The sequence below is a fragment of the Acinonyx jubatus genome, chromosome A2 (genome assembly GCF_027475565.1).
Source record: "Acinonyx jubatus isolate Ajub_Pintada_27869175 chromosome A2, VMU_Ajub_asm_v1.0, whole genome shotgun sequence".
Classification (NCBI taxonomy): Eukaryota; Metazoa; Chordata; class Mammalia; order Carnivora; family Felidae; genus Acinonyx; species Acinonyx jubatus.
Window position 1 is genome coordinate 157,180,537 of NC_069383.1, and position 12,486 is coordinate 157,193,022.

The 12,486-nt window shown below is 62.9% G+C and overlaps 1 protein-coding gene across 2 annotated transcripts; it reads right to left on the reverse strand.

Annotated features, from left to right (window-relative positions):
* Positions 1–1,186: 1,186 nt before the first annotated feature.
* Positions 1,187–12,351, reverse strand: PRKCSH (protein kinase C substrate 80K-H). 2 transcript variants are annotated; one of them, XM_053219868.1, is made up of 18 exons: positions 12,212–12,351; positions 11,666–11,855; positions 11,369–11,485; positions 10,647–10,742; positions 10,493–10,550; positions 9,483–9,600; positions 7,905–8,034; positions 5,272–5,356; positions 4,589–4,667; positions 3,825–3,911; positions 3,333–3,521; positions 3,161–3,260; positions 2,657–2,726; positions 2,325–2,414; positions 2,072–2,146; positions 1,877–1,976; positions 1,630–1,793; positions 1,187–1,504 (listed from the first exon to the last, which is right to left on the reverse strand). In XM_053219868.1, exons 2-17 carry the CDS (start codon positions 11,739–11,741, stop codon positions 1,647–1,649), a joined length of 1,617 nt encoding a protein of 538 aa, XP_053075843.1. In that variant the 5' UTR covers positions 11,742–11,855; positions 12,212–12,351; the 3' UTR covers positions 1,187–1,504; positions 1,630–1,646. The 2 variants fall into 2 exon arrangements, with proteins under 2 accessions (XP_053075843.1, XP_053075844.1); XM_053219869.1 differs by having other exon boundaries at positions 3,354–3,521; positions 12,212–12,350.
* Positions 12,352–12,486: the final 135 nt, after the last annotated feature.

Consider the following 12,486-nt stretch of genomic DNA (forward strand, 5'->3'; position numbering starts at 1 on the left):
TTTGCTCGTCTTGAGAATTTTTTCAGTCCTATTTAGCTGGTGAAAACCCTAGCTTGTTCTTGATACACGAACCTATTTATTCTTGTGGTTTTTAAGTCCTCAACCTCCCAGCTCCCCTCCAGCAGGGCGGGCACCCCCAGCGGGTCCACCCCTCTCCCTCTGCTGTTTCTTGGGGCTTTCTCCCCTCCGACCTCCGAGCGCGGGGACACGTGGGCACACGTGGGCAGCGTGCAGGAGGCGTCTGTGAGCAATAAGGGATGGGTTTGTCCCCTACCCTGGGGCAGCCAGGCTCTGCGGAGGGGGCACCTCCCCACCCCCCCCACCCCCACTGAGGCCTAGGCCCCTGACACCCCCAAATCTGGGAGGGGACTTCTTTTTCTAAAACACAGAACTCAGCCCAGCCAGGCCCCCTCCCCAGAGGCCAGCCCCTCACCCCAGGGGCTGGGGGTGGGGGGGCACCTGGGGTCTTCCACATCCCTGGGGGTCAGGGGCAGGGCCCGTGGGATGGGGGCTCAGCCCCTCCAGCCCTCCCTTCATCCTGTTATTTATTCAGAAGGTTTCAAATCACGACAGAGTCCATGTTGGAGGTGATAAAGAACTGTAAAAAAACAAAACAAAAAAAAAAAAAGACAAAAAAAAAAAAAAAAAGACAAAAAAAATCACAAAAACCCAAAACCCAACAAGAACACTTTGCGTTGCGTTTAGACTATTTATTACCGGGATTACAGGCCTGGCCGCGGTAACAGACTTTTACATGGAATTGTTTAATTATTTGTACTTTTCATGCCAGAAAATAAAAGTTCAGAATCTTACGGCCTCGGCTCATCTGTGTGCGGGTGGGTGGGAGGGGAGCGTTAGGAGCGTGTGCCCTGACTGCGTGGCCATTCCTAGGCTGCCGTCCCTCTCTGGGCCCAGCTCTCATCTGGAGCCCCTGGGCCTCCCCAGGACACGCGTGACTCGGGTGGGGTGGGTGGGAAACTGGCGCAGGCAGAAACCCAGATGGGCGTGGCCCAGGGTCCGTCTGTCCTGTGGTGCTGGGCTTCGCTGCCATCGCAGAGATGGGGCATCTCAGATACGAATCGGGGGCTGGTGAGACCCTAACTGCGGAGCCGGCCCTGCCTTCCGCCCTCTGCCCGTCCCAGGGGTCCGTTCCAGACCGGAGCAAAGCAAGACAGAAGCGGCCTGGTTGGGGGATCACGTTTATTGTTTTGAGGTCACAGGTCAAGCCACTCGTCCCCACCAGGAGGGAGGCAGACATCCTGGGCAGGGTAGGGGGGCACCCACGGAGGGCGAACTCCTCTACTCCACCCCTGGAGGCCGCCGGGGCCTGGGAATGTGGCCGTGCCCTGCCCGCCCCCCCCCCCCCCGAGAGCAGGGCACAAAGCTCCGCGAGGTTTCTGGCCCCACCGTGAGGACGAGGAGACCGGAGGGGCGGGCCCTGGTCCGTGACTGAGGAGCAGGCGGGTGGGCGGCGCCGCTGGGGCTATTTCCATGCCTTGAGGTTCTGGAACCAGAGAGAGATCAAGTGAGAGAGAGGGGGCTGGAGGCGCACGGGTGGGCGGGGAGAGAAGCGGTGGCCGCCCGGGTCTGTGTTCCTGGCGCCCGGCTGCACCCCCGCTCCCTGCGCACCTCCGCGCCCAGGAGGGCTAGAGCTCGTCGTGGTCGCCTTCGGTGGGCTGTTCGGGCGGTGGCTCCGGGCAGGCGGCCGGTGTCATCAGCTCCATGAGGTACTCGCAGCGACTGGGCTCCGTGGTGCTGGTCACCACCGTCTCCTTGCCACACAGCAGGCGCACCTGGGGCGGGCAGGAAGGGGCTCGGGTGGGATCGGACGGGATGGGGCCCCCGTGGCACGCCCCAAAGCCCCTCGGGCACTCACAGTGGTGGAGCGGTTGGGGCCCTGCCAGCAGCCCGTCCCCTGCTCGTACTTCATGGCGCTGAACTTGTCGTGGTCGGGGCCAGCCCACGAGCCCCAGGTGCTGCGGGAGAGCGGGGCGGGCTCAGTGGGGGGGGGGGGGGGGGGGGTATGGGGGAGGGGGGCCGGGGACAGGGAGCCCAGTCTGAGCCCACTCACCCGAGGCTGGTGGGGGAGCCGCCGAGTTTGGGTTTCTGGGAGACGAGCTTGAAGGGGCAGAGCCTGTAGACGTACCTGTCACAGGAAGGGGGCGGTGGGCAGGGGACACAGGGCCCCGGCCTCCTCAACGTGCCCACACGGACGCCCCAAAGTCCACTGACCGCCCTTAAGGCAGCCCCTGCCCCCACTCCCCTGGGTCCTGGCCCAGGCCCCGCCTCCCACCCCGCTGGCCTGGGGGGGGGCGGGGGCGCACTCGTTGGTGGTGAGCTCGTAGCACTGGCTGTACAGGTAGGCGAACTCTCCGTTGGGGCCAAAGTCAAAGGAAATCTCCTGCTCCAAGTTCCTGGAAGGGGAGGCCAAGCAGGTAAGGGGCAGCCGGGTGCGCCACAGCCTCATTCAGGACAGCACGGGAAGGCCCACTCCGGCAGCCCGCTGCCACTCGGGGGCTGGACCGTCTGGGGACCCTCCCTGCAGGAGCCACTACTCAGCAGAGGTTGCCTGGGCAACTTCCCATTACACCTCCTCTGGGGAGCTCGGCGGCCTTGGAAACCCAGCCCTGCTGTAGCCAGGCCCTGCCCGCCTTACCTGATGGACTCCTGCATGTCCCTCAAGGACCGCTCGGCGTCCTCAAACTTGTTGCGGGCCTCCTGGGCGGCTGGAGGGGAAGGGCAGTGTGGGGGGAGGTCAGAGGTGCCCCAAGCCCCATCCGGGAAGAAGGGGGGGGGGGGGCCGCAGATACACACGCTCCTGCCAGCAGACCCCACCCCGCTGCCCAGGCTCTCAACCCCTGAGGGAGCGGGGCCAGCACTCTCGGGGCCTAGCTGGCTCCTCACCCGCCAACCCGACGACACAAACAAGCCGCAGCCCGGGCCCCCTGGGGCTGATAGGGGTGGCGATGGTTTCTCCAGTTCCAAATGCCCCCTCCAGGATGGCCCAACCCCCCCACCCGCCCCCCCGCCAGGCTTGCTCAGGGCCAAGGCGAGCCCACCTTGGGAACCAAGTGAGGCCAGCTTCACAGGCCCCTGCGGGTACAGGTCGTGGGGGCACAGGCTTGGACACGGTCCCCTCCCTCCCCTGCCCAGCCCTCACCATCAATGAAGGCCTGTGTCTGCTCGTCGTAGGGTGGCATTTTGTCCTCTTCGGGGGGGCTGGCTGCAGGCTGTGGGGGCACCAGTGGGGGCGGGGCCTCCTGGGGGAGGGGCAGAGTCAGCAAGTGACCCGGCCCCCGCCCAGTCACCCCCCTTCTCCCCCAAACACACACCTTGGGCTGCTCCCCCTGCACCTGGGAATCTTCTTCCTCCTCTTCATCCTCTTCTTCGTCCTCTGTCTCTTCCTCCTCCTCCTCCTCTTCCTCCTCTTCCATGGGTGGTGAGGGCACCGGAGGCCGCTCCTCCTTGGGCTCTGTCAGGTCAGGCTCCGAAGGTGCGGGCGGGGGGCTGGTGGGCAGTACCTGGTGGGGGTGCAGGTAGTCGTGCCACGGACTCGGCCGTGGCTCGGGTCCCAGCTCACACCAACACCCAATGGGCGGCCTCGGTGACTCCACCCCTCCCAAGGGGCCTGGAGGGAGGGACAGATTAGCTGTGTGGGGGGGGCCTCCACGGAGGGTGCTTGGGTCACCCAGCTGGCCAGGGTGGCCCTGCGCCAGAACCAGAGGCAGTTCCTTTGTGAGGCACTGGTTGGTGGGGGTGGTGTGGAGCAGGGGGGAGACTGGGCAGGGAGGGGGTGCCGCATCCCCTCTCCTACCCCCACTGACCTCAGGCTGGTACTTGTCCCTGACGGCAGCCCAGACGCGGTCATAGAAGGCAGCAGCGTCACTTTGAATGTCTCCCCCAAGAAGGGCCTGTGTGCGTGTCGGGGGTGGTGTCAACGTCAGGGCTTCCGCGTGCCCCCCTGTGCCCCAGGCACTCTCGAGGGGGGCCTCAGGCCACGGTGCCAGGCACGGATGGGCCCTGACCACCCATGGCCAGGCCCGGGCCAGGCCGGCTGTAGTGGAACAGGCTGAAGGGGGCAGCACCGGCCCGAGGGAAAGAGGAGGGGACCCAGAGGAGGGGGGCAGGTGGGGGTGAGGGCCGGAGAGGCCAGGGAGAGAAACCAAGGGACAGAGAGGGAGAGGGGGCTACAGAACACAAGTGCCCGAGGCCGCTGGGCCCTCAGGGAGAGGCAGAGCCCCAGGCAAGGCAGGGAAGGACCCAGCAACAGGGATCCAGACCCGGCTAGGCCAGGGAGCCACGACCCGCACGCCAGGGGGGCAGAGTGCATACACACACTTGGGGAAGCACCATGGGGCGCTTTCCTAACCAGATGCCCCCGTGGCCCCCGTGTGGTGCCACCAGGTCCCAAAGGACAGGGAGGAAAACAGGGCTGCTACCCTCTTGCCTCATGCAGGCAAGGTCAGGTGGGGCCCTGGGGACAGTCCTTAGCCAGCCTGTCCCCCCCCTTCCCCCCGCCTCCCGGCCCTGAGGTCACCCTAGGGCAATGCCCTCCGGAAGTCCCAGGACAAGGAGGAGGAAGAGATACCTGAGCCTCCCCTTCGGACAGGGCCCCGTCACCATCCGTGTCCAGCTCTGGATGGGTCTGCAGCTCAGCGACTGAGACCCTGCAGGGGTGCAGGCAGAGGCCGACGGAGGGGTGAGGCCCACTGGCTCCGGGCCAACTACCTGCTAACCCCCCAACCAGGACCCCTCCCCAGAACTTGTTTTAGGACCTCAAAGGTGGGGAGGGCAGCACGAGGTGGGAGAGGGTGAGCTCTGGCCTTGGGGTCAGAGTGGGGCCCAGTCCCCCATCTCCTACCCCATCCTGAGGACCCCACAACCCTCCAGGGGCTCCCAGGAGAGACAGACTCCCTCTTCCCAGCAGCCCACCCTCCACTCAGCCATTAGCCTGGGGCCGGCCAGCAAGCTCAGGGGCACAGTGGGACTGGAAGGGGTCTGGCTTTCGTCAAAGAGTCCCAGGCCACAGAATAGACTTGAGAAAAGCAATGGGACCCCCAGTCACCTCGCCTGGCTCCTCAAGGGAGTAGTTTCCTTCACCTCCTACCCTCCAGGTTTTCCTGGACCCACTTTATACCTGAGCGAGCAGAGGCTCGTTCAGATATAATCTGGGACTAGCTGAGGACTCGAAGGGGAGGTGGGGCTGGGGCGTGGGGTAGGGGGAGGTGGGAAGAGGGAGCCCCGGATCCGGGACAGGCCAGGCAGACTCACAACCCATCCATATTGTCGTCCAGCTCCTGGAAGGCACTGGCTGCCAGCTCCTGCTCTCGCTGGGCCTTGGAGGCAGCCTGCTGCTCTGTGGAGGGACCAGCTCTGTCACTCGCCACCCCGAGACCTGCCCTGCCCCGACAAGAAGGGGCTGGCAGACTGCACAAGGGCAGGAGGGAGACCAGGCGTAGGCTTCCCGTGTCCGGGAGGCCCCCTCGAGAAGCAGCCTGAGCACCCCACCAGGCCCACTGGGCTCCAGCTGGGCTCCAGGGTGGGGTGTGGCCAAGCCAGGAAGGCTTATGGGGGTGGGGGGGTGGCAGGGAGCGTCCCAGGAAAAGGGAAAGCCAGCCCCACCAGAGCAGGAACTGGGCTGCGGCCGGTGGACGCTGGACAAGGGGCCACAGCTGTGCCTCTGCTCCGACGGCGCCTCCCCTGCTTGCCTCACCCCCATGTAGGCCGGGGGGAGGGAGAGAGGCCACAACGCAGCTGCAATTACTAAGCTCATACTGTATACCAGGCCTCAACCCAGCCCTCTCTAGCGGGGCAAGCGGCGTCTCCTCGGCCACGCTGTGGGTCCCCCCCGGAGACCCCGCAGTGTCCCAGCAGACCAGGCTGGCACTGTGTCCCTCTCACACAGGAGGCTGGACGAAGGGACCTGCCCACGGTTACCAGGCCGGCAAAGGGCAGAGCCAGGGGCAGAAACGCAAAAAGGTGCAGCAAGGTCAGCTTCCATCAGATTGCGGGGAAGAGACTCCCCGACGTCACAGCAGGGAGAGGAAGGCAGGGCTTGGGGACAGCCATTTGACCAACGGAGCCTGAGCGTGCTTCTAGCTGGAGACTGCCCGGGAAAGAGGGGAGATAACAAAGCCCAGGGTCTCCAAAGAGCAGCGGACGGGGGAAGCCAGGGGCTGGGGGCAGAAACAGCCCGTGCTGAGGGGAGGAAAAAGGGAGTCCGCAGACGCCACGAGGATTCTGGACGGGAGGCCTCCCTGTTCACCTGCCCCAGGCGGGGCACAACAGCTCTAGTCTGCGTAAAGGTCGTATCCAGAACCTGCCCACTTCTCTCCACCCCCGCGCCCCCCACTCCGGTCCAGCCCCTCTTCGCTCGCCTGCACCAACACGATCAGCTCCTCCCTGGTTTCCTGGCTTCTGTTCCTCCGCTGCTCTGAATGCTCTATGGCTCCCACCTCACTTGGGGTAAAAGCCCTCCCCATGGTCCCCAAGGCCCTGCCCTGGTCTCCCTCCACACTCTCATTCATTCCCTCCAGCCACAGGGCCTCCTTGCTGCTCCTTAGAAACCAGACACGATGCCGCCTCAGGACCTTTGCACCTGTGCCCCCTGCCTGGCTCACTCCTCCCCTCAGCAGGCAGCGGCTTTCTCCACCTTGTTCGGTGCTGAACTACTGGCACCTGCGGTGTGCCTGGCACGTAGCAGCCACTCCACCAATGCTGGTTGGCGGAACTCCCGGATTACTGACTATGAGCAGCCAGGGCAGACAGACGGACAGAGAATGCAGTCGGGGAGATGGGAACCATCAGTGTGGACTCAGAGTCAGGCTGCTCGACTCCTGGTTACCAGCCCTATGAGCAGCTAGGGCCACGCTTCCAAGTCCTTCCGGCAATGCTATGTCCTTCAACTGGTCCGGTGTGGCCTCCTGTCTGCCCCCCCCCCACTATCTGCTGCCACAGCGTGACCCCCACTGGACAGACAGTGAGAACCGGGGCCGAGGCTTCTGACTTCCCATAATGGCAGCACAACCCGCCACAGGCGAGAAAGTGCTGGACAAAGCATAAAAAACCACCTCCAAGCAACCAAGGTGACATAGATTGCCGGGACGAAGAACAACTCAGGAAGGGAAAAAAGCACGAAGCTCCTGGCAAATGGGGATGTCTGTCTGGATGAGAACACGGGACACAGGGAGAGAGAAATCAAAGCCCCAGGTGGGGAGGAGAGCCGCCCCCGCCCCATTAAGGGGTAACTAAGCCGTGACCCCTCAGGGCCATCCCCTTAAGGAGAGCCTGGACCAGAGATCACCTAGCCTGTGCTCACACCTCGGCTCACTCTGCCCGAGAGGGATCTCCAGCCTTCGATCTGGACTCGGGAGACCCCCTCCCCCCACACCGAAGGTAGTGTTCCCACGTGGCTGGCAGAAAGAAAAACCTCTCCTCCCAGAACACAATCACTTCTGCTGAGCTGCAAAGGATCCCTACAAACGAGTTTCAAATCCGACGACTGATAGGCAAAGACAACGAGGTGCGTGGGGAGCAGAGGCACCACGATCAAAGGTCGGTAGACACACGGGGCGCCTGCGTGGCTCAGCCGGTTGAGCCCCTGACTCTCGATCTCGGCTCAGGTCAGGTTTGTGGGGCTGAGCCCCGCATCGGGCTCTGCGCTGACAGCACGGAGCTGCTTGGGATTCTCTCTCTCCCTCTCTGCCCCTCCCCTGCTCACGTATGTGCAGGCGCGCACGCGCGCTCGCTCTCTCTCTCTCTCTCTCAAAATAAGTAAATGAAAAAAAAAAAAAGGCTGGTGGACGCAAGAAACAGCAGATGACGATAACGAGCAAGAGTCCCCCGGGCCCAGGCTCTTCCTGGGCAGGATACACGGGCCAGCCGCGGCCAACCCCATGACGCACCTTCCCACCGCTTCTGGTGCCGGTCCTTGGCCTCCTTCTCTGGCTTCTCAGCCTCCTCCTTCGCCATTCGCAGCACCTCCACCTCGTCCTCCAGGGACTTCTTTCCGGCCTGCAGCTCGGCGAGCTTCTCCTGCGTGGGCCAAAGACACGATGCTCCACCTCTCCTTGCGTGCTGCGTTCCTCCTCCCGAGCGCCGCCCCCCCCACTGCCACACCACAGGGCGGCCACAGGCGACCTGGCCCCCACACACACCTCCCTGGATCTCCCCCTCCGTGTGGCTCCCCACGGCTCACCGGAGAGAGACCCGAACGCCCCAACGTAGCCCCCAAGGTCCCGCATCACCGGGCCCACCTCTGCGGCATCTGCCCACGGCTACCCCAACAACCGTGAGACGGCCCCAAATGCTCTCTGCCTCCAATCCTTCACACGTGCTTTCCCTCCGTCCAGAGCACTCTGCGTGGCCAACTCTGTATGACCCTACGGACTCCACTTTAGATAGAGGCCGCCGCCTCCTCCTCCTCCAGGGGCCTTCCCTGCTTCCTGCCCTCACAACGGGGGGAGGAGGGAGACGAGTCGGGCACGGGTCTCCTCTACGCCTCCTAGCCCCAAATGTCCCTTTTTCCAGGGGCCCTGGGTGTCACTTTGTCGTCTGTTCCTCTCATTGGACGACCTGCCCTTGAGGGAGTTCCAGGTCTGCTTCCAATCTCGTGCCCAGTACACGGCACATCCTGGGCCTCTGTGGACATTCTGAGAAGGAACGAGTGTGCTGCGTGGATGGGGCCCCAAGCTGAAGGGTCTTAGCCCAAGCCCCCACAGGATCATTTTCCTCCTCAGACCTCGGCCAACACCTCAGCCGGGCCTGCTTCCAGGATCCTCCTACCGACCCAGGAGGGCAAAGGTCACTTGGAGCCAACCTCACTGCATGGCGCCCCCATTCGCCCCTGAACTCAGAAAGGACTCCGCTGCCCTCCCCACCCCAAACTCGGGAGGGACCTCACTGGCCAGGGCACGGAGGCGAGAAAGACCTGGAACCTTCCCTGGGCAGCAAGATACAGCTGAAGCCCTTGTGCGGTCTGGCAGGAGTCCGGGAGCAGGTGGAGGATTCTGACCCATCCAACAGCCAAGGGGGTGGCAGGCAGGGGAGGAAGAGACACATGCCCGGGGACACAGTTTCCTCCAGTCCCCGCGGCACTCACCCTATTGAACCAACCCGGCTGCTCGGACAATGTCCTGAGTCCTCCCCCCAGAACCGGGAGGTCACATGGTCACCGGCCTCATCTTACAGATGATGGTACCACGGAACCCGGATGCAGAGAGGCGTCGCTCCTGTTCTAAAAAGCAGGAGGGGCGCTCCTCTGAGCCCACGTCAGCCTGCCGCCCGAGGCCCTGGTGGACACCTGTACTGACCAGCACTTGGGAATGGCTTCACCGATGGCTAAACACCCAGCGGACAGACGGTCACTGGCCCCGGGACTCCGCCAGTCAGGGGCGGGAGTCAATCCAACCCAGCCTCGCCAGCCCATGGCTCCAGGCCTCAGGGCCCAGATGGTCCTGGGTCGGCCCCAAGGGGTCCCTCACCTGCTTCTCCTCCCGAGCCTTCTTCCAGTCTTCAATAAGAATCTTCTTCAAGCGGAACCCCTCTCGGGTGACCTCTGCCATCTGCTGTAGAGTCTCTCTCTCCTTACGGCCCTTCTCTCTGCGGGGCAGGGGACACACAGGCACCACTAAGGACGCCCTTAGGGCTCACCAGGTCTGCCTCTTCCAAAAGGGCCCAGCCCCCTATCTGCAGCTCCCTGGCCCCCCTCCCCATTGGGAACATAAAAGGCAAACCCTCCTCCCCGCCTTCCCCAGGCTCTCTTGGCTTCAGAGCCCATTACCCCTGTCCTTGGGAGGGAACACAGTGGTCAGAGCCTCTGCCACTCTAGGGATCTAGGGAAGGGGCTGGGGAATGCTGGGATGTGGGGCTAGAAGTCGGCTCCCAAAAGAGAAAGAAAAGCACTGAAATCACAGATTCCCAGACAAAAAGATCACTGACCGTGTTGCACCTGACCCAGCCCATACTTAAAAGATCGTCCATCAGGTGAGTTTACAGAAGTACTGGGACTTCCAGCTTCTCTGAAAAACGAATGTAGCTTGGCCATCTGCCCTCAACTGACAGGAGTCAAGGGGCAACTGTCCCTTCAGAAGCCATAACGCCTGCCACTCCCTACGGCCTCATACTCAGCTGGCTTCTGCGGTTTAGGCCACCTGCCTGTGGGCATTTCAGGTTTCAGGTCCTGCCGCAAGAGTGCAGCAATTGAAAGATCGGAGTCCCGCACTGGACCGAGCCTGGGTTCGAGTCCTGGCTCGGAAATCTCCCAGCTACAGGAACACCCGGGGAAGTCACTTTTTTCATTCTACACTGGAGTCTCCTCATCTGTTGAATAGGGAAACAACTGCACCTGCTTCTGGGCCCGAGGTCATGTGGCAATGTAGCGTTCGTTCACGAGACGCGTGGTACAGATACACGAAAGCAGGAAAGAGAGGGGCTTGGTTCCCTGGCCAGGGGTGAGGCCAGGTCCAGGGAGCAGGGGGCATCACCCACGTACTTGCAGGTATTCTCACAGACGATCCCGCTGTTGTATTCATCTGTACCGTCACAGCAGTCTGAGAGCAGAAGCGGGGGGGGGGGGGGACACGACTCAATCAGACCTGGCGGTGGCTCCTTCTCCCCCCCCCCGGCCCCCAGGTGATCTCACTCACCGCAAACTCCATCGTTGACCCATCGGGAGGAGATGTACAGAGGCTTGTAGCCAGTGTTCGTGCAGTGGAAACTGCCATTGGGGCAGGCGGCGGTGCCTGTGGGAGGAAGGGAGAGTTTTCCGGCCGTGCTCAGGGCCAGCATGCCGCATCCACCCGCAGGCAGACCCCCGCCCCCCCGACCCACGTGCACGTGGACAGCACGTGAAACGTGAGAACGTGACCCATGCGGAGGAAGGGAAGCAAGGGCAGCCCCACACTCAGGGCCTGAAATAAACCCCCCCCTGATGCCCCCTCCCGCCTCTCCATGCGGGGCGCTCAGAACAGGGCCATGCCAACCGCCGTCCCTTGCCTCCACTTCTTTGTCCGCCCCTGGACCCCACCTGCTCTCCCATCCCCGAATATTGGCACCTCCACTGTCCGCACACTTGGGGATTCAGTTGAGACCTCACTTTCTGACCCTCGGGCTAGGTGGGGGCCCCTCTGGGCTCCCACGGGGGCGGTGGCCCTCCTTGCCAAACCACAAACCACTTGGTTCTAAGTGCCTGCTTTCCCCCACTCAACAGGGAGCCACGTGAGGGCAGGGCTGGGTCTATCTTGGTCACCACCACATGGCCTGGTATTTCCCAGGCACTCAAACAACACAGGAGCGAATGAATGAAAGAAAGAAAGAATGAATGAATGAATGAATGAACGAATGAACGAAGGAAAAAAAAAAAACTCACCTGGCTCATCTGAGCCATCCTTGCAGTCACAGTAGTCATCGTTGACCTGATCAAAAGGGATGGTGGCAGAGCCATCCAGGCAAGTGAAAGGCTTGGACTCGTCGTAGAAGTGATGGTCTGGGGACGGGGGTAAGGGGCTCAGCCCAGGGCCAGAAGAAGCCAAGTCGAATGGCACCTCTGCCCCCCACCCGGCAACTGAGCATTGCCACCTTCCCTACCCAGAGGCCAGGAAACTGAGGCAGAAGGCTCAAGTCGGGCCCTCCCACACCCTACTGCCACCTCCAGCGGCTGACTCACTGGTGAGGGAGACGCCCCGGGGTCGCTTGACCTCCACGGCCCAGCACAGGGGCAGCAGCAACAGCAACAGTAACATCTCGCCGGAAGCTCGCAGGCCGGAAACTGGTTCGGCGGGGGGGGGGGGGGGGGGCGGGGTGGACGGGGGGGGGCGGAGGAAGCCGGCTGCGGGGAGATGTGCTGTTTCCCCACGCTGCGACAAGAAAGGGACGGCAGGTCAGTGGGAGAGGGCTACTTCCAGCCAGAGGAAGTTACCTCTTCCTCCAGCCAATTGGATTCCTCCATCGCTTCCGGGCAATGGGGGCTCAATGTGCTTCCGATAGGGGGGTGGGGGCTCCCCAATCTGAGCCAGAGGGAGTCTCACTTTGCTTTTATCAGTAGTGGCTCAAAAACTCCGCTCACTGTTGGGGGGGGTGGTGAGCTCTCCAATTCCCGCCAATAGGCCGAAAGGGTTAACAGTCTCCCTCTCTACCGACGCACACCCTCCAGCTGCCCCCAGTAAGAAATTGGGGTGAGCCCCCCCCCCCCCCGCGCTAGTTCACCACCTACACGAGGCCGGGGCAAAGGTCAATATCCACCGCGCCCCCCGGCTCTGCAGCCAACTGTTCCTCTCGAAAAAAGAAAGCGGAAATGTGTAGGACTCGTCACTTCCGACATCAGGCCGCGCGGCCCGGAACGGCGACTCGAGGGTGCCATGTTGGGAGTGGCAAGTGGAGGAGGGGATGGGCTGGAACACAGGCGGCCATCTTGAATAGGACTCTGAAGTCTTAGAGGCGATCGTTCTGACGATTCCCGCTTAATGGCGGCACAAGATGCCTCCATCT